This window comes from Lissotriton vulgaris, chromosome 6 (genome assembly GCF_964263255.1).
Source record: "Lissotriton vulgaris chromosome 6, aLisVul1.2, whole genome shotgun sequence".
NCBI classification, from domain to species: Eukaryota; Metazoa; Chordata; class Amphibia; order Caudata; family Salamandridae; genus Lissotriton; species Lissotriton vulgaris.
In genome coordinates this window covers 1,412,496,162-1,412,518,333 of record NC_141694.1, presented here as the reverse complement: position 1 = coordinate 1,412,518,333, position 22,172 = coordinate 1,412,496,162, and the positions used below count along the sequence as shown (strand labels likewise).

Here is a 22,172-nt window from a genome sequence, read left to right as displayed (position 1 = left end):
GGACAAAAACCAGAGGTGGCAGACTACAGACCAAGATAGAGAGAGGACACAGCAGACATAATTAAAGACATCACAGTCGGAGACATACGACAGCTTGGATCTGCATCAGAGATGGCACATAGAGACAAACACAGATAGCTGTCAAGAAAACCGAAAGTATAATAAACAGACAAAAAAACACAGATGGAGCATGCAATTGAGCTACCCCATCCATTGGTTTCAGGTACAGTTGTTGAAATTGCTAAATGGATTAATGTACCTGATGCTGCGATATCCATGTCGCATACAGTTTTGGTATATCAGCTTAGTGGTTTAAAGCACTGGGCATCGCCTTTCGGTCACAATTTCAGTAAGCTATCTCAATTGGTCAGTGCAGCTGCTACAAAGTTCTGAGTATGAACAGTATGTGACAAAATCATCGAGGGACGCACCATGCTAACACACACATTGCTTTGATTTGTGTATGACCTGCAGGACGCTGCTTGCGATTCTATTTTGCCAACTTACACGGGACCGATCTTAGCCAAGAGGTCGAGAAGCGATGGTATGCTAGGTGTTTCCATACATTGTCAAACTGCGGTTTGTGCAGACTTTTGTCTGGTGCATGTACCGGTACTTGATAACCCAATACAACGCAATTCCTTAAAACTGTTATGCAACTTGAGAAACAACATTAGCCAGTTGAAAAGTCTGTTGACCGCTTTATCAGAAGTCTTCTGTTCTTTTGGAGAAACAAACTGAATTAGCTCGCGCTGCAGGGAATATGCGGGTAGACCGACAAGTGTAAACAAACAGTTGTCTGCTTTTAGGATACAAACACACACAGATGAGCTGGGACGAGGTGTGTAATGGAACTGCTAGCCTGATTCAAAGATATGGGGGAAAGGCTGATGAGGTGCGACGGAAGAGGGAAGTGACAACAGGATGTAGAACGCTTGGGCTTTTTATATTGTATGTTTCAAACTGAGAGATTTCAAATCATTAGGGTATATTAAAAAAAAAATAGTGACTGCTGTTTGCACATAGTGTGGCCACTACTCACACAACTGCATGAATGGGAGCGTTGGCGGCGTGGTGACTGGGAGGGGTGGGCGCATGTGGAGAATAAACAGATGGGGCCGTGTAGGTCAAAGGAGAAGAAATGGACTTTGAGGTGGATGTGTTATGCCGAAATAAAAACAGACTATTGGGAGAAAAACAAACAAGTGCCTAGCCTGACACACATAGGCATTTTCAACCCCACCCACCCCCCCCCCCCCCCCCCCCCGTATTTAACAGGGCAGCTGACCCCAGGGGGCGGCAGGCAGCTGCCACCAATGGATGCCAGTAGCCCAATCCGGGCTCGCACACACTCCGCCATCCAACTATCCCTACAAGCCTGGCAAGCTTGCATGGACAGCGAGAAGACTCAGCCAGAAAGAGACCGGAAATGTAGTGTTGTTCAAAGCGAGACACCCATTAGTGACCATAATCACAGAATCTCCTGAACAAGCCGGGCTCCAGAACTACAGCTCCTGGAATGCCCATGACTGTGATGCCCGCTGTGCCAAACTACGAGTGAGGGGAAGTATAATAATATACGTTTGCAGTGACCCCAGAATGGCTCCAGATTAAACAGATGGGAAGGGGGACAACTGAAATGGGAGGAGGGTGGGAGGTTAGGAGACCAAGGACATTGCAGGGGTGGGCAAAGCAGAAGAGAGAGTGGGAGAATGGAGGGTGTGCATGTCTCGCAAGCACGCTTGAAATGCGTATAGCCAGGGGGAGATTATGTAAACAAGCATAGCAAGCGCTGTGCAGCCAAAAAATAAAAGTTACCCAAAAGCGGATAAAAAGAGTACTTTGGCGTTGGGACACTGATAAGCGCAATCACATGAGGAAGAACAGGAAATAGCATGCTGCAGCCAATAGACAGAGGAAAAGTAAGTGGCAAGCACAGGAACCACAAGCACAGTGTTGTATACTTTGCCTTTTCTTGCCTCATAATTTACTGAACCCTGACGCATACTTTGGCCCTCTCCGGCTGCATAATTCCAGTGGCCCTGACTATGATTAATTGGCATTTTCTTCAGTAATGTTAAACTGAGTTTTCGTACAGCTGAATTTAAAATTAGCTGAACCTTGTAGGCAGCAGTTTCGAAATCTACCTCTTCTATAGAAGGAATGTTTTTAATAAATAAAGCACCACATGTCGCAACTTCTGAACTCCTTAAAGAACCATGTTTTTTTTTATTGCGATGACAGTCCATTATTTCACTTACTATTTTCAATAAACATTTGAATGTTTGAAGAAAAAAAAAACACTATACGCATGCTAACTGCAAAAAAATAAACATGTAATATACAAAATACGTAATATGTTTAAAATGTTCCTGTATGACCATTTCATGGTTCAAGTCACTTTTGCAAGGTGCCCTTTTTTCCGTTCATTATGCCACCAGAACCCTTCAACTCTAACATTGTACCATATTGCACAGCTAGCAGTTAGATATTCACTGGGTTTTGTATATGCGTAAGTGCAAATGACTGAAACTGCTGTACTCGACCAAACAGTAAGGAACCGACTACTGACCAAATGAGACAGATCAAGTGAGTCTGATATTTTTGGCTCAAATGTATCTGTGGTGGTAGGTTTTTCAGACGAGAAAAACATTTTAGCTCAATGTTGTTGATACCTTTTGATGCTGCGTATTCCACTTAAGAGTTCCTTTCCTTGCATGTAAACTATGCGCTTGAATTATTATCAGTTCATAGTTTTACTTCCTCAATAATTGTCATCCTTCGTTTGGATTGAACAGATTAATATTGCAGGATTTTTTACATTGCATTTTGTCAGCTAAATTAAAAGTAATGTTTAATAGTGAAATGTATGGGTTGCCTTTAGTCGAGTTGTCATTCTCTTTTTCACTTGTCTTGTCGATTTCGGTTTTGTCTGTTTATCTGACAACAAACTTGTTGTTGCTTTTTTTGCACTACTGCCTGTTTACTTTTCCATCACCTTATATTTTGTTTCACTTTTTATTGTATTTGTATCTTTCCCTAATGGCTTTTGATTTACTTACTTGTTTGACTACTTTTTGTTTCTTCTGTTGTCCTTGCTGTTTTTGTCTACCATATATTTTTTAAGCATACCATTACACGTGACATCAAACATTTGATTTTACTATTCTGCCTTTCAGATCTGTGGGTAAAGACAAGAAATCCATTCAAGCATCCATCAGAAGAAATAAAGAAACCAACACTGTGCTGGCCCGGTTAAATAGTGAATTACAACAGCAATTAAAGGTACTCCAGTTAACATAAGTGTATTTTCTGATGTCTGTAACTTAAAGATTTATTTTTATTTTGGGTTTTAGGTCTTATCGTGGGTAGTCGTCCTGAAAAACCCCTTCAAAGTACTGATACCTGCACTGTCCCGTTAAAACGCACCCTGGCCCGGCATTGAAGTTAGTTTCACTGAGATAGTGAGACCAGAGGCGTTTTAAGGCATAAGCAGAGTAGGCTCTGGCCTAGTGGAGCCAGCTCTGTTCTGCAGTGAGTTTTGGCCCGATGACCTTGAACAATTCTTAAACAGATTTCAAATACGGTTTTCCCTTCCTTTATTTTTAGGTAAAAGACCTTTAGTAATCGGCACCGCTTTGCGGGCAAAAATATGCACATGTTGCATTGCTTTGAATGGCAACACGTGCACGTTTGGCGATTCCCTTGCATGAACGTATGGCGCAATCTGGTAGCAATTATAGCGCTCGCTCCCACAAGGGAAACGCTGCGCATCCCTGCTCTCGGCAGCACCCAACACTTGTGAGCACAAAGCGCGCGCGCTTGTTGTTAAGATGTATTCTGCACTTGTATCACCTTAATAACACCACCTTTACGCCACCTTTTCATATTTTATGAACTTAAATGTATCTGTAATTAGTTAACATGTAACTTGCACCACAAGTACCTTGGAGTAGTTGCAACTAGCACTGACTTCCATGCTGCTCGCATTCCTTAGGTCATTTACTTCACTCTGTAGTAAAATGCGTAAATAAATACATAAGTACATCTGCATTGGATTCCAAATCTATAAGAATGCGTGACAACCTGCTGACATTGTTCAGAACATCCAGGGCTCTTAAAGACTTTATAGAGAAAAGTTTCCATCCGCAAGTTTCGAGAGAGGCAAAATATTTTACATTTTACCCTATTCGTTATAGCTGCTGTTAGGATAACCTAGATAGATTTAACTTCCGAGTCCAGTGGAGCTTGCGAAGAGCATTTAGGAGCCTCGAAAGGAAGAGCCAGCACATCCTCTTGCAACGGCACACAAACTTGTTATGCTTCCGGATGATAGAATTTGGTGAGCGTGCGCTCTGGTGAGACGCTAAGGACACCATGCCGCTGGTGGTGATGTGCGGACTCCACTGCAGGAGGAAAAGCCGGCATGTACGGGAGTTGCAGGAACGGCTGTCTCAAGCGGGGTCACGGAAGGTGCAGGTGGTGGGTGACGAATCCTTAGGAGTGGACAGAAACGCTGTGTATGCATGTAAAGGGGTTTGGTACTGTAATTGAACACACACTCTGTAATTCTCCAAGGCAGTAGCTTTGGCACTGTCCCACCTGCAGCGACTGCGCAGTCCATTCTCAGGTTGATTAACAGGCGACAAATGCTGCTTGTTACTTTGCTTAAGTGCAGGCTACCCCACAGGCTACAATTTCTGCTGCTTTCTATGAGTATTCCCTGACCGTAATGATGAGGTCCTGGAATAGTCAAGTGCCGCGCAATAGCACCGGTCTGGCCCACCCAATGAATCTCACTGCCTATTGACTCTACCCAGCGTTCTTACAGTAGAGTCATTATTTTAGGGAAAACTGAGCCATAAACCAACTAATAAACGGATGCACGCCGTTGCAGGAGTGAGATAAGACTTAAGTGCACACCATGAACAAAATACGTCAGTTTCAACTGTATTACTGAATTTAACTACCTGCTGATTAGGAAGTAGGTGCATTAACAATTGAAATAATCTTTTGTGCTACACATCCCTTCGTGCCCCAGGTAGAGGGCTCAGCTGTCTTCCTTTGAAATATACACAGGGATGAAACTAAAGATGGTTTATAAAGAAAGTGAGGAAAGCCACCATGGCATATGCCCGATGCTCAAGGTAGGGAAAACAATCCTTTCTCCGTTCTCCCCACAACAGTCGGCTGTAAACTGGCCAGCCACTTCATGGGGTGCCCCTCCCATTGTCCTAGGCAGTGATGACCTTAAAGTGATCCAACTCGCATCCACATTAAAAGCTCTTTGGACAGCTTGTATTTGGTTTATTGTTTATGTTGGCCTGGGGCAGCTGCCACAGGATGGAACAGAGAAGTTAAACACCTTTTTCAAGGTTTGCTTGGAGGCTCGTTGTTTTGCCTGAGCCCTTCTTCCCTAATTGTTATCTTCTTTCCTCTGCTGTCCATTCAGTGCTCTTCCTTAACTCTCACGGTCTTGTCTCAGCCCTTCATCCCTGATTTCTAGTCCTTTCACAGACTGTAGTTTCAATTTTAGCTTTAACATTAGCAAAGCCAATAGATCTGCCTAAGCACTTCTAAGGTCCCAAAGGCGAGACCTGTTGGCTATGCCAATGCTTGTTTAATGTGGGTGATGTGTGTGTCTATTATACACATTTTGGTGAGAAACGTTTTGTTTTATGCAACATACATAAAAAGCGTTTTCTTATTAGATAAAAGTAGGACCTGACATATGAGAAATGGGAGGGTGTCACAAGGATTATTTGCAGTAATATTAGTGAACTGTTGCTGTGTTACAATATTGAAAACGCGTCCCTATCCCTGAATATTAGATGTAAATAATGATAGGATTTGAACAAGTGTGCCTGTGCACTGTCAGTGACCCGGCCAAAGAGGGCATGAAAGAGCTGAAACTGGATCATAAATCCAAAGCTGTTCCAAACAAGGGCCCCCAAAATACATTTGGCCCCAGGCCCCCAAAATCCTTAAGATGTCCCTGAGTGAGACAGATGGTGGTTACTGGGTGGCTCGTACCTCCCACCAGTTCAAGATTGTTTAAAAGAAAACAATTTTTTGGACCATGGGGACAGTTTGTTCAGTAACCGCTTTAGAGGGGAGACCTGCAGGCCATTTGCAATTTGTAGTCCGGGTTCTGCATGTGTGTGTGCACTAGTACCAGCTTCCTGCCTTCCTGTGTCTGCCTTGGCCGCACCATTGTCCCGCTGTCCCTTCTGCGGTGGGCCCCCCACCAGTAATGCCAGGCTGCGCCTCTAAAGAGGAAATCCCACTTATAAACACCAGGACGCCTTTCGGGGGTAACAGTGGGCTTTAGAAGTACCATTCATTCATTCAAAGCTGGACTTTCCTGTCTTGCAGTGTACATAGACGCGGCTTGGAGCTGCAGGCAGCTGCTTGTTCTGTGCAGTGCATGCCCTTTTTTGTGCTGCCTCCCCTTGTTCTGAGCTCACTGTCAGCCAGTGGTGAGGTCCGTCACCTGGTGAGCTCTTCTGCAGGAACATTCATCAACAGTCTCTCTTCTCTACATTTGTTTCTAAATATTGTGAAACCGTTGCCCAGTCTTAATGCCACTCTATTTATCAACCACCAATCATGAGACTGCTGACTACTGCATGAAGTCGTAACCTGTTTCTGCTCGAGAAAATAATGGAATTTCCTACTCCTAATAACTCAGTCAGAGGGTGACAAGTCGGCATGTTTATTTTTTGTTTTTTATAAACCAGGTTCCTGCTGATCCCTTAAAAGAGTAACACTGGATTACTCCAGATTACATATATGGGATGGGGAATGATCAGTATGCAAAAGAACGAAGACCAATGAATTGTTCCAATGGCCCATGGAATGAAAATGTGCTTCCCAGAGCTGGCACTGGTGGAGGGACAGGGGCATTAATTAGTGGAAGCACAATGGAATGCTCCCAATGGAGATGTTGCAGCTATGCAATTTGATGGGTCCCTTAGCACCCAATCCTGCGCTTCAGTACTTGAAAGGGGCGCAAACGTGACCTTTTGTCTGACAAAGGAAGGGGTAGAGGTACTTGAGGTGGGTTTAGCCTTAAAAGTGCCACTAATTGCTGATGTACATTTAATCCCCTTTTCAAGCCAGAGCATTTGTGTTTTTCTTATAAAAATAATACATGGGTGGTTGGTGTATTCACTTTTCTTGTGTTCATGTCCTACTTTGCATCTTCCCAGAATTTTGAGGACAGGGGTGCTTTCCAGGTAAAATTGCACATGTAAGACAGCCTATAAATGGACAAACAGTAATTAGCTATTGACTGCCCACCCCCGTGTTTATCTCACGCAGCAGCTGGAATAACATGAATAATAAACCAATTAGAACTTGCCTGAGTTTGGCAGGTGGAAAGGCATTATGAAGAGATTTTTAAATCTGTACGGTGTGAAGATGGACAGATTTCTCATAATGCCCATGTTTTTGTGAGTAGTTTCAGAGAGTAAGCAGGGGCTAATGCCAACGGATATCAGAGGGGACCAGCAGCCCAAATATCCCTATGTTGGTCTGATACTACTCGTCTACAAAACATGACACAGTTAACAGCTTGTTACAGACGTATTGGCCTGCAGAGACCTATGAAAGTTTGTGCTCCATGGCTTTACATCTGATATGCACTTCATTGGCACATATTCAAAATTAAAAATGGAAGCGTGTCAGCAGGAAAAGCTGGGTGAATGCTTAGGCAACCCTACGCTAGAGCATTTCTGAAGGAGGAAGAGTTTATTATTATTAAAACACAAATGTTCCAAAAGTTCTGCATTGTAGTGGAGCTCCCTCTGCAGAAACCCAGTTACTCCGCAGAACGCGTCACCAGTCGCTCATTGGGTCGGACAATGCTCGTGGAATGGACTGAAGTGTACATGAGTAAGTTTAGTGAATAAAACCTGGGTCAGATAGCAATTGGTCCACTGTATTTATTTATAAAGTTTTATATAGCGCGAACTTGACCCAAGAGGGTATCCAAGCGCTTTTTAGTTAGGATCGTTGCGTTACAAGTTACATCAGATACAAGAGCATAGTAAGGTACAGTATACATAAACAATGTTTCAATAATTCGTAGGAGGGAGGGGAGGAAGGAGTAAAAGCGGGGAGACTAAGGGGAACAATGCCCAATGTCCGGCTGGGTAGGTGACGGTCAAGGGGGCCAGACTCCTCATTAGCTGTCAAGCAGCTCCACTGGTCATCGGCCATGTTGCTCAGGTCTCAGCGTTCAGGAAAAAACAGTGTTTAGTTTATTAGAATTTGCGAAGGTTATGTAGCACTATCTAGACCCGAAAGTATCAGAGTGCATAACACGGGGACGTTGCATTAGAAGGTATATCAAAAGGATAATAAAACGCTGACTAGGCCCGTAGGTATCGGAGCGCTATAGCAGAGGAACATTGCGTTACAAATTACATCAGTTACAATAGCATAGTAAGGTACAGTAAGCAAACAACGCGGTTGAGAGAATTGATGGGAAAGGAGGGGAGGAAGGAGCCATAACAGAGAGACGAGGAAGAACTGTGTCCAATGTCCGAAGAGACAGATAGAGAGGAAAAAGGGAGAGGTAGAGTTAGAAGGGAGAGGACGAGGAGGAGGACGGAAAAGAGATAAAGGGTAAGTCAGCCCAAAGACCGAGTGGGTAGGTGACGGCCACGGAGATAATCCTAGGCCAGTCTCCTCTATAGCTCTCTTGGAAGCTCCAACGGGCATCGGTCAGAAAAATGGTAAGAAAGGAGACCGGGAAAAGGCAGAAGGGCAGAAATACGCAGGGGAGTGGGGGCAGACCGGGAGAAGGGGAGAACCAGTGTTCGGCTGGGGAGGTGACGGTCAGGGCAAAAACCAAGGCCGATCTCCTCAATTAGCTGAACAGAGCAGCTCCACCAAGCGTCGGACAAAATGCTCGATATAGCGCTGGCTAGACCCGAAGGTATCAGAGCGCTTAACATAAGGTTCCACAAAATTAAACAGTACATTAGAATCAGGTATTCCAACTCTATGTACCATCCTGTCACTGAAGGGAGACACCCCTTCCTGTTCCTCCTCTGAAGCGAAAGTTTACTGTGAGACACACTGTACAGTCTGTATGGGCCCATTGGCTCGAAAGTGTCTCATAATATTTTCCCTGGGACTTTCAAAAGTGCTTTATGGTGGCGTTTCCCAGCTGAACCTGAGCTGCTGCATCCGTGGTAAATAAGAACCTTAATGATTGGGAAGGAGGGAGGGCAGCCAACATAGGGAAAATGTGAATGCAAGAAACTAGCAATGACACCATTTTGTTTTCTCAAATTGCTGATTATACTCTGGGTGGTGTTACTAAGCACCCAAGCTCAGCAGGGAGGGCCTCCGTAAAAACTAAGTGGTTATAGCCAATCCAGCCACAGGGAAGACATCTGGCACTAAATGAATTTTCTAATCAGGAGTCAATAATGACACTGACACATAGCGGGATGATGCGGCTACCATCTTGAGAGCCGCTAAATTTAGCTATTTATACATAGCGCATTAATTCAGATTTGTTGGGTTGGCGCTGTATAAATCCAATAATGCTGCATCCCAAGGGTAGTTTATGAAAGGCACCCACGGATGCAGTTAATAGTATAGAATGAATGCAATGTTAGGTTTTAGCATACAGCCAAATTATAGCATTTATCTGTAGATTACCTAAAGTCCAGCGTTGAGGTTACATGTGTGTTATAATAAAACTACTCAGTTAATATAAAACGATCACAACCAATGAAATCAAAAATAACTAATACGAGTTAACAGATCTTTTCTCTTCTCTCATTACCCCCAGGATGGATGTCACCCCTTGGCAATGCCCCAGGTTCCTCGAGCAATCTTGATCTGCAGACCATCCGCTCACAGCCAGGGCCGGACTGGCCATAGCGGGCACCGGGCTATCCCCTGGTGTGCCGCACGGGTGGGGGCCGGTTTTAGGCCCATGGGGTCCGTTTTTGTTACTGGGCCATGTTTGCCTCCAACCGCCCCCCCCCCCTTCTGAGTGGGGAGGAGGAGGGGGGGGGGGGGCGAGCACTTTGCCAGGGGCGGTTGTGGTTCCCAGTCCCGCCCTGCTCACAGGGTTCATTTTTGTAAATCAAAGATGGCTGGAGGTCAGGGAGTCAACAGAGGTCCTTGGGCGATGGTGATCTGAGGACGTCCGGAACCCAAGAAGGGAAACTGGCAAATTGAGGGACGGGAGGGTCTAGAGTACCCTAACAACGACAAATTGCAAACTTGAGATCAGGATGCTTGCTGTGGGGCGCTTCAGCTCAGGGGTGAGTTTACAAAAGAAGCTGTTCGTCCCTAGTCCACCTCTAGATGCTCTGTGTCCCTTGGATCCTGAGGGCAGCAGCGAGAACCGTGAAAGAAGCCCCTGCGCTCTGATTGGAACAAAACCTCACCACGCCCCTCTTCACATATGTATTTACAATAAAAATATTAAGCACTAACTTCCCTTATAACACACTGCTATTCAGACTCTCAGTTTTTATGAATGCGTTTTCCAAATGCGATTCATAAAAGTACACCTTTACACAAAACAAAAATCTTAAAATACGATCATAGTGCAGAATGCGTCAGCAGCCCCCAGTTGCTGCGCCCGTACTCACCCCCAGCGGCCAGCTCCAGTGCCATGGAGTGCAGGTGCTGTGGCTTGGCATTCTTGCGCCTGGAAAATTATGTTTCCAGCCGGATCGGGATCTGCAACCCCCACCCCCCAGACTTCAACAATCCACTGAGAATGAGCCACTCTGCACCAGAGTGATGGTTCACTTGCCTCAAGCAGCCTGCAATTCGTTCCTGTCTTCCCAGTGTCTGGTACGAGGCGGGTCCTGCAAGAGACGGCACTCACCTTTTTCAGCCCGGCTGGTGCCCAACATCGAGGCGGCCAGCTGCAGCACACAGGCTCGTACAGCCATCCCAGCTGTGTGCGACCTGCCAGAAGGAGCCTGCAATCCGCATGCATGGAGAGTGCCAGGCTTTGTTGTGGTCGCTCCTCTCTGCTCCCTGGTGTGATCGGCGCTCGTGGTATCGTAGCGCTATACCTCCCATTTGCTGTGTGCTTGCTCGCATTGCTGCCAAACATCCCAAGTGCCTGATCGCCTCGCATATTCGCGCTATAGAGCGCTTTGACTAGATTTGCATTGCCACTGATATTTAATCTGCCTGTAACGTTCATCTTTGCCTGACTGTGCCGGTGCCACTAGCGTTTCCGTTGCGCTTATTCTCTGTGTGCCCCAATCGTGTCTGGCGTTTGGCTTGCAGCCATTTTGTTGCTTGTTTGTTGTGACTCCCTGCCCGGCCCTCCACCCCGCTACCGCCTCCCAGCTGCCCCTCCCTCCAACTGATAGCTGTAACCCCGCTCTCCATCTGCAGCGCTGTGACCGTCCAGACTCCCTCTGAAGCGGTCGCTCCTCTCTGCTCCCTGGTGTGATCGGCGCTTGTGGTATCGTAGCGCTATACCTCCCATTTGCTGTGTGCTTGCTCGCATTGCTGCCAAACATCCCTAGTGCCTTATCGCCTCGCATATTCGCATATTAGCGCTATAGTACGATAGTGCGCTTTGACTAGATTTGCATTGCCACTGATATTTAATCTGCCTGTAACGTTCATCTTTGCCTGACTGTGCCGGCGCCACTAGCGTTTCCGTCGCGCTTATTCTCTGTGTCCCCCAATCGTGTCTGGCGTTTGGCTTGCTGCCATTTTGTTGCTTGTTTGTTGTTGTGACTCCCTGCCCGGCCCTCCACCCCGCTACCGCCTCCCAGCTGCCCTTCCCTCCCAATGATAGCTGTAGCCCCGCTCTCCATCTCCAGCGCTGTGACCGTCCAGACTCCCTCTGAAGCGGTCGCTCCTCTCTGCTCCCTGGTGTGATCGGCGCTCGTGGTATCGTAGCGCTATACCTCCCATTTGCTGTGTGCTTGCTCGCATTGCTGCCAAACATCCCAAGTGCCTGATCGCCTCGCATATTCGCGCTATAGAGCGCTTTGACTAGATTTGCATTGCCACTGATATTTAATCTGCCTGTAACGTTCATCTTTGCCTGACTGTGCCGGTGCCACTAGCGTTTCCGTCGCGCTTATTCTCTGTGTGCCCCAATCGTGTCTGGCGTTTGGCTTGCAGCCATTTTGTTGCTTGTTTGTTGTGACTCCCTGCCCGGCCCTCCACCCCGCTACCGCCTCCCAGCTGCCCCTCCCTCCCACTGATAGCTGTAACCCCGCTCTCCATCTGCAGCGCTGTGACCGTCCAGACTCCCTCTGAAGCGGTCGCTCCTCTCTGCTCCCTGGTGTGATCGGCGCTTGTGGTATCGTAGCGCTATACCTCCCATTTGCTGTGTGCTTGCTCGCATTGCTGCCAAACATCCCTAGTGCCTTATCGCCTCGCATATTCGCATATTAGCGCTATAGTACGATAGTGCGCTTTGACTAGATTTGCATTGCCACTGATATTTAATCTGCCTGTAACGTTCATCTTTGCCTGACTGTGCCGGCGCCACTAGCGTTTCCGTCGCGCTTATTCTCTGTGTCCCCCAATCGTGTCTGGCGTTTGGCTTGCTGCCATTTTGTTGCTTGTTTGTTGTTGTGACTCCCTGCCCGGCCCTCCACCCCGCTACCGCCTCCCAGCTGCCCTTCCCTCCCAATGATAGCTGTAGCCCCGCTCTCCATCTCCAGCGCTGTGACCGTCCAGACTCCCTCTGAAGCGGTCGCTCCTCTCTGCTCCCTGGTGTGATCGGCGCTCGTGGTATCGTAGCGATATACCTCCCATTTGCTGTGTGCTTGCTCGCATTGCTGCCAAACATCCCTAGTGCCTGATCGCCTCGCATATTCGCATATTAGCGCTATAGTGCGCTTTGACTAGATTTGCATTGCCACTGATATTTAATCTGCCTGTAACGTTCATCTTTGCCTGACTGTGCCGGCGCCACTAGCGTTTCCGTCGCGCTTATTCTCTGTGTGCTCCAATCGTGTCTGGCGTTTGGCTTGCAGCCATTTTGTTGCTTGTTTGTTATTGTGACTCCCTGCCCGGCCCTCCACCCCGCTACCGCCTCCCAGCTGCCCCTCCCCCCTCCACTATCCACATGACAGATGCCTCTGCGCGCAGCGGTCGCGCCCTATGCGCGCCGAAGGTGCGCCAAAGGTAAGCCCGTCTACGCCAGTCAGCGCCTGGACCGCGCCCAGCGCCAGACCCCCTGGTCCTCGCAAAACCCACTCCTCCCGCATTACGTATGACGCCGCCACCCTCCTAGCCCTTAACCCCGGACGAACACCTCAATGCTACGAAGCTGCCCCAGGACACACCCACGGTCCCTTCGCCTGCCACTCCTGCAAGTTCGCCTGCATCAAGACCCACACCAAATCCAGTAACTCCAAACACAGCTCCGACTCCAACCACCTGAAGTGCATCCTGCTGAACACATGCTCGGTCCACAGACACGCCACTGAACTCTGGGATCTACTCGACACTGCTTCACCGGACATCGCCTTCCTTACAGAAACCTGGATGAACGCATCATCAACACCCGACATCGCCATAGCCATCCCAGACACCTACAAGATCATCCGAAAAGATCGCACCAACCAAACAGGAGGAGGCATCGCCATCGTCCATAAGAACACCATCAGAATCACGACCAGCTTCGACAATAACCTTGCAACCGCCGAACACCTCCACTTCCAGATCCACACCGACCCCAGGACCACACTCAGAGGCACCCTCATCTACAGACCACCAGGAACCCGTAAACAATTCAGCGAAGACATCACTGACTTCATCAGTCCACATGCCCTCACCTCCGAGAACTACATTCTACTGGGAGACCTCAACTTCCACCTGGAAAAGAAAAACGACAGCAACACCACCACCCTTCTGGACAACCTAGCCAATCTCGGACTCAAACAACTTGTTGACACCCCCACCCATGTAGCCGGACATACGCTAGATCCAATCTTCACCTCCAGCAAGCACATCTCCTTCGATCACACCACAGCTCTCCATTGGACGGACCACAGCTGTGTTCACTTCAGCTACAAAACTACCTCGACCCACACCCCCCACAACCTATTCCGCGAAGAAACTGGAACAAAATCACCACCGACCAACTCCTCACATCGCTCAACCAAAACCCTCTCATCGGACCCAAACCAAGCCGGCACCAAACTCAAACAATGGATCACTCACAGCGTTAACGAATTAGCACCCTTGAAAAACCACCAAACAAAACAGGGCAGCAAAAAGGCCCCCTGGTTCAACGATGACCTTAAGAAATCCAAGAAACTATGCCGTACTCTCGAGAAAACATGGAGAAAAAACCCAACCACGGACAACCTGACCACCTTCAAGACAGCCACCCGCAAACACCACCAATTGATCCGAGCCACCAAGAAATCAGCATTCAAGGACCGACTCGACAACGCCCATAACAGCAAGGAACTATTCAACATCGTCAAAGAATTCACCAACCCCGCCGCAGCCTCAAACGACATTACTCCCTCGCAAGACCTCTGCGATTCGTTATCCTCTTTTTTCTACAACAAAATTGCCGACATACATAACAGCTTTGAGAACATTTCCAAAGAACAGTCCACTCCACCCACCTCCGAACCTAAAACGCCCTCTAACAACCTTAGCGCCTGGAACCCAATCACCACTGAAGACACCATCCGCCTAATGAACTCCATCCATTCAGGTTCACCAACTGACCCCTGTCCCCACCACATCTTCAACAAAGCAGACTCCATCATCGCACCCCATCTCCGTGATGTCATCAACTGCTCCTTCAACTCCGCTACCTTCCCAGAAAGCTGGAAACACGCCGAACTCAGCGCCCTCCTGAAGAAACCCTCAGCAGACCCCTCAGAACTTAAGAACTACCGCCCCATCTCCCTCCTCCCATTCCCTGCCAAAGTCATCGAGAAAGCCGGCAATAGCCAGCTCGCCGCCTTCCTTGAATCCAACAACTCCCTCGACACCTCACAGTCCGGCTTTCGAGCCAAACACAGCACCGAAACTGCCCTCATTGCAGCGACAGACGACATCCGAACACTACTGGACAACGGAGAAACAGTTGCCCTCATCCTACTCGACCTTTCCGCCGCCTTTGACACAGTCTGTCACAACACCTTCATACAACGCCTCAGCAACATCGGCATACAAGGAAAAGCCTTGGACTGGTTCATCTCGTTCCTCGCCGGGAGAACCCAGAGAGTCCAACTCCCCCCATTCAAATCAGAGGCCACCGAAGTCATCTGCGGAGTACCACAAGGATCATCACTCAGTCCCACCCTCTTCAACGTTTACATGAGTCCCCTCGCATCCATCGCGCGACAACACAACCTTAACATCATCTCTAACGCTGACACCCAGCTGATCCTTTCCCACACCAAAGACCCTAACACCGCCAAAACCAATCTTCACGAAGGCATGAAAGAAGTAGCCGAATCGATGAAAAACAGCCGCCTAAAACTTAACTCAGACAAAACGGAAGTCCTCATCCTAGGATCATCCCCCTCTGCCTGGGACGACTCATGGTGGCCATCGGCCCTGGGCACAGCGCCCATACCCACAGACCACGCACGTAACCTAGGCTTCATCCTAGACTCCTCCCTCTCGATGACCAGACAAGTCAACGCCGTCTCATCTTCTTGCTTCAACGTACTTCGTATGCTCCAAAAAATCTTCCGTTGGATCCCCACCGAAACAAGAAAAACTGTCACCCACGCACTGGTCACTAGCCGACTGGACTATGGAAACACCCTCTACGCCGGAATCACAGCCAAATTACAGAAAAAACTCCAACGCATCCAAAACGCTTCAACCAGACTCATATTGGACATCCCTCGCCAAGCTCACATTACCGGTCACCTGAAAGACCTCCACTGGCTTCCCGCCAACAAGAGAATAACGTTCCGTCTCCTCACCCTCGCACACAAGGCCCTCTGCAAACTAGGACCCGAATGCCTCAACACACGACTGTCCTTCTACACACCCACCCGCCAACTAAGATCCTCCAATCAAGCCCTCGCCGCAGTTCCGCGCATCCACAGATCCACCATGGGAGGAAGATCCTTCTCCTACTTGGCGGCCAAGACCTGGAATTCTCTACCCACTCACCTCCGCCTTACACAGAACCACATTTCCTTCAGAAAGGAACTTAAAACCTGGCTATTCGATAAATAATGCACACCCTCCCCCAAGCGCCTTGAGACCCTCTGGGTGAGTAGTGCGCTATACAAATTCCTGAACTTGAACTTGACTTACCGACCTTCTACTGCCTCTTCCGGGCTGGAGGGATGAAAAGTGGTATTTAGTCAACCCAGCTGATAGCAGTGATGAGCTCCCGCCCGAGGCCCCGGTGATTGGCCTCTCCGACCCCAACTCGGATACACGTCTTTAATACGTGGGTATTTGTTATAGATGCTGTGGAAACGAGGTCCCAGTTGTACAGCATTTTATATATCTGTATATAGCTCGACTTTGGACTGTCCCACTATAAGACAGCAGAGCGGCAATATCCCACTTCTCTCGGTGTGCCCAAATGGTCTGCCTTTACCCATAGTTCTGAAATCACCCTTGTTTAAAACATGCAAGTGTGCTTGTAAAAGCCACAGAAAGGCGTCCTGTTTCCCAGAGCCCAGAGCAGGCAGGTCAGCGCTCTAGTCGCGCTGTATTGACGACCAAATAAAAGGTGGGGAAGAACGCAGCCACATTGTGGAGACGAGGAAGCCAGTGGCAGTGGCAGTGACACTCGATCTGCTTGTAAGCTGCATGCATCGCAATGTGGCGCTGATTTGAGAGCGTTTATACTTTTAATGCACTAGCGATTGTCGGCTATTTTAAAAATACCTGGTGTGAGCATCTGAAACTGGCAGGCGCAAACGTTTTATTTTGCACTCGAGCTGGGAATAATTATTTTAAAACTGTTACACTGTTACACTTCTGGGCTGACTAATAGTTCGGGGGGAGACTCTCACCTACTGCACTCCCGCCCCGGTCTGCCGCGTCCATTCTGGGCGTTTGTTGTGGAGGGTGAGGAGGAGCCCAACACTTTCGGGCCCAGAGCAGGCAGGTCAGCGCTCTAGCCGCCCCTCCCTGTCCCGCCCTTAGCTCCTACAAATGTGTGTGAGGCAGCATCCGCGCAGCGGACGCGTGCAGCGGGCGCGACGGATGCGCGCCGAAGTCGCGCCAAAGTTAAGCCCGTCCGCGACCGGGCGGGGCCCGGGGCCAAGATCTCTGCACAAACTTTGCATACCCACATTCAGTATGACAAACAGGAGCTGCTAACATTACGACCCACCAGGGGAGGAGCCCTGCTGGCACTCCATGGAAGCTCTTACACTCCGAGACTGTCCACTATGCTCCTTCAAAGGTAAGAGGGAACCGCATAGCGGGACAGGCAATAAGACTGTCCAGGGAGGTGTGGTGAATTGTAGGTCATTAAGTAAGCATAGCAGTCAGATCTGGGATCTCCTTTTGGATGAGAAACTTGATTTTTTCTTCCTAACGGAGACCTGGTTAGGGGAACACTCTGATCCAGAGAAAATAGAAGCAATCCCACGTCCTACTCCCTGGCTAGGTTAGACAGGAGTGAAGGAAGAGGAGGGGGAATTGCCATTGTCATCAAATCTCCAATGGAATGTACCTTAGAGCCCATAAATATAGACAACGGTGAAGCAGGCTGTCTCTCTGAAACTGGGACCCCAATACTCTGTGTCAGGAATTCTTGTTTATAGACCCCCAGGGGGACTGAAGAACTGTAAATCTAGTTTGATGGAGGGTATTGCTTATCTGGCAACTAGAAAGAGCAGACTTCTGGTATTAGGAGACCTCAACATGCATCTTGAAGACGAGCAGGATAAGGAAGCCACTAATCTAAGACTAGACCTACAAGCACTACAAATTGATTTTAAAAATCATACCCCCACCCATAAACAGGGTCATCTATTAGACCCAATATTCTGCAGTTGGGACGGAGTAAGGGTTGATATGCCCCTTCCGGTCCCGTGGTCAGACCACTACTTGGTCCCATTTAAAATTCTTACCTCAACCACTGATTCTCACAGAGTGGAGAATAAAAGATACCCCCGCCGCAAATGGAAACAATTCTCACAAGATGCGTTTAACGAACTGCTGCTAGCAGGGGGTCCACCGAGGGGTGATGACTGTGAAAGCGCACTCAAAAGGCTAGAAGAGCACATTCTCAGGGCCCTTGATAAGACAGCCCCGATGTATCTTGCCAAAACAGGGAACAGAAACAGGAAATCAGCTCCTTGGTTTACACCCGATTTACAAGTGGCTAAATCGGCTTGTAAAAAAATGGAACGGAGATGGCGGATAGACTTCTGCCCTCTGCGTAAGTTTAACGACAAGGAGGCGCAGAAAAAATATCAAATGATGGTACGTGGAGCTAAAGCCACCCATTATAAGAAACGTATTGGGGAGGCAGAAAACTCATCGAAAGAGCTTTTTAAAATCTTCAAAGAGATCTCGGTGGTACTTAACCCAACCACCCATGACACTGACTCGGTAGCAGAATCGAACAAAATAGCTGAGTACTTTGCAGGAAAGGTCAGGAACATATATGCTACCTTCTCCAATAAACCAGAAGATGGAACAACATTTGAAGTAATCAGGGTAGCAGACAACACAGAAGAGGGATTGAAATTCTTCTCGGTTCCTCCCCCAGAGATGCTTCGTAGCCTCTGTCAGGGAATCAAATCGGGTTCCCCTCGAGACCCGTCCCCTGCTAGGGTAATGGGAGAAAGCCTCTCGGTACTGGAGCCGTACATCAGGCATATACTCCAGATCTCTTTTTCCACAGAATATCTCCCGGAAGACTGGAAAAAAGCGATTGTACTTCCCATAAAGAAAAAGCCCAATATAAGCCAGGACATACTGGAGAATCTAAGACCCATTTCTCTGCTCCCGTATCTAGCCAAAGTGGTGGAGAAAGTGGCTAATTGTCAACTTATGACAAATCTAGAGAAAAATAATATCTTGCACCCCTCTCAATCGGGCTTCCGGGCAGGCTTCTCCACGGAGACAGCCCTCCTGAGAGCGACTGAGTTCCTAAGACAGGGGGCGGATGCCGGCAACACCATGGCCTTGGTGATGCTCGACCTCAGTGCGGCATTCAACACTGTAGCCCACTCCATCTTACTACAGTGTCTAGTCAAAGCGGGTGTCACCTGCTCCGCACTGGGTTGGCTGAAGTCCTTCCTCACAGGCAGAAGCTTTCAGGTACAACGAGGCTCTTGTAGATCAGCAGAGATGGCCTTAGAACAGGGGGTACCTCAGGGCTCTGCCCTGAGTCCAACTCTTTTCAATCTTTACATGACCCCCCTGGCCACGGTGGTGCAAGCGTACGGGGTAGAGTTGGTCTCCTACGCAGACGACACCCAACTGCTGATCTCTCTGTCTCAAGCACCATCAACGGCGGCATCCAATTTTAATGCTTGCATGCAAGCACTAGCTAAATGGATGGATGCACATTGCTTGAAACTAAATTGATCTAAAACTGAGGTAATGGTTGTGGGTGGGAGCAACCTGAGCTGGACTCCAGACTGGTGGCCAACGTGTCTGGGTCCTACGCCTGTTCCCTGTAAAGAAGCCAAAAACTTGGGAATATGGGTTGATCCCACTCTGTCCTACGAAGGCCACATTCGCCGCCTCGTAGGAAATTGTTTCGGGGTTCTGAAAACACTAAATCGCACCCTTGATTTACTCCCGCTGGATGCCAGACGCACTATGACTCAGGCGCTGGTGACATCCCGTATGGACTACGGGATTGTCTTGTTCATGGGTCCTCCAAAACACTGCAGCTCGTCTTGTTCTACGACTCCCCAGAAGAGCAGCATCCAAACCAGCATTAGCAGCCCTACACTGGCTACCGGTCAAAAAAAGAGTGATGTTTAAGCTCTCTTAATGTGCCATAGGATACTCCAACATAAAACTCCTCCATATCTTCAGGATCTAGTACTTAGGTATGAGCCGACCGGAGCCTTACGCTCAGAGGGGATGGGTCTGCTGACGATCCCCCGGGTAAAAAGAGCGAAACTCAGTGGTCGCTCTTTTAGAGCTCTAGTGGCAAAAAACTGGACCGCTCTTCATACATCCCTAAGACTGGAAGAATTGGAAACTAAATTTAGAACTCTGCTAAAAACATACTTATATAATCTATAAGCAGCTGTATATGCGGTGGGAGCTGGGATGTCTGTCTCTGATAACTTGTTCTCCACAGCGCGGGGACACGCTGGGAAGGCGTCACCAGGCGCTTTAGAAACTACCTTATTATCATTATTATTCCCAATCCTGGGTCCTTGTGCAAGGGAATCCCACTGTAGCAAAACAAGCATGGAAAGAGAAGACAAACTACATCCGGCTTACACAAATGACAAATTAAACAAGCTGAAGGACGAACATATCCACTTTCTTGCAGTCTTTTTTTCCCCTTTCACTGTGCAGATAAAAGTTAGGCGCACGGCTGAAACATGAAGCCAGGCGCCCGTGCTGAAAAAATAAAGGCCTCCAAAATCACACAGGCTACCTCAAGAATTGCAGCCCTGTTTACAGAAAGTCAGAGCACTGAAATGCAAGCAGCTACAGCACCAAAGCTGAACATAAGCAAACAGTAACACGAGCAGGAAACCAAGAAAAAATGTGTCCCCCAAGAACAACCAAAACGTATTGATACATTACTTGGTCCCAGCTCCTTTGGAGGAACAAAAGAGAAAGGAAGGACAAAGAGGCTGGACTGACCACTAATAAGCAAGGATTTTTAAAGGACACTCGAACAAACAAATGAAAAGCAGGGGGATGGCTTTAAGCCCACAAAAGAAGAATATATACGTAAAGGTATATGCTAGTGGTCTTGAATGCTCGACCTCCGATTGACCCAAATTTGCGAATCAGGCCAGTTTTGAACTTGTACAGACACGTTGAATGTGTGTTTTACAAGCTACGGCGATTGGCATGAACATGTTTGTTGCATGCAATGTTTATGACAATATCAAAGAAACCAACCGTAAAGCAGGCCCACAAACAGGTAGAAAAAGTCCCACATACTGATCTGTCAGACCAGCCCACCAGGCACTGCCTGATTGTCCTATAGGGCAGTCCGACCCTGGCCAGTGCTGTGTAAATTGCTGCCATGGTACATGTTCTGTATGCAAGGGACACCTGCACTGCTAAAATGCTGTATTGTGCTTTGTGTGAAAAGGGAAACTTGCACTGCTGCTCCAGTTCATGTTCTACATGTATGGGAAAATGTGCACTTCTTTCTACTACCTCTTTTGCACTTATGTTATGTCCATGAGGCATTTACTGCTGCCTCTTCCCTACCTATTCTGTCTGTAAATATTAGAATACAAGGCTTTTGGATGGAGGAATAGAAGGGGCTTAAGGGTACCATTAGAGTTTGGGTACCATTAGAGCTTGTGATTTAATTGAAAGAGAGGTAAACGACCTACTAGCATTAGAGTCAGTTGAGAAACAGTAAATGAGTTGACACCATGGACGGCTGAATGAAAGCAGTGTGTAGGATAGGCCCTGACAGCCTTGAACCCCATCAGAGGTTTGGTTTTTCAGGAGAAGAACATCCTTCAACATGAACTTGTGATCTGATATTCATTTAGCCGCAGATTTTCCCAGACGTGTCACTGATTCCGGGAGAATATATATATATTTTTTTACAATACACTTGCACGCTAGTAGGTGGTGCCGGTTGGCTCCCATGACTGCTTCCACACCGGAGGTCATGTTTGTGTCACTTACCTAGACCCCCCACCTCAGTGCCCTGGCATCAGATATATCTGATAGAGACTTCTAGCTGCAGATTCCTTACCTTTCAATTTTCCAGGCGTCAGGCTGGATCCGGAAACTTTTGCTGAGCAATACCCTTTGCGCGTAATGTCGGGTGGCTCCTTTTGGGTCTGTGTGTCATCAATGACGTCGGTTACTCTGGTGGCCAGGCAGCCCTCCACTAAGTCGGTATAGGCCTGCCATTGGCAGAAATTTGTATTATACTGTACAGAAAGGTCTATTGACCCTCTTTCTGCTCCTCTTTCTACTGTACTTTTATTCATTCTGACCCTTGCCCAGCAGGGCTCTGCTTTGGGAACTCTCAAGGGTTACCTTTCTGCTCTGTCTTCTTTTTTGCAGCTGCC

General features: G+C 47.9%; 1 protein-coding gene across 19 annotated transcripts in view; it reads left to right on the top strand.

Annotated features, from left to right (window-relative positions):
* The window catches only part of REPS1 (RALBP1 associated Eps domain containing 1), a 1,100,512-nt gene that overhangs the window by 1,039,892 nt on the left and 38,448 nt on the right, over positions 1-22,172 (top strand). For all 19 annotated transcript variants that reach the window (XM_086927540.1, XM_086927556.1, XM_086927550.1 and 16 more), the window contains one exon: positions 3,180-3,285. In XM_086927540.1, coding sequence (XP_086783666.1) covers positions 3,180-3,285 — 106 coding nt within the window. The remainder of the gene's footprint in view (positions 1-3,179; positions 3,286-22,172) is intronic.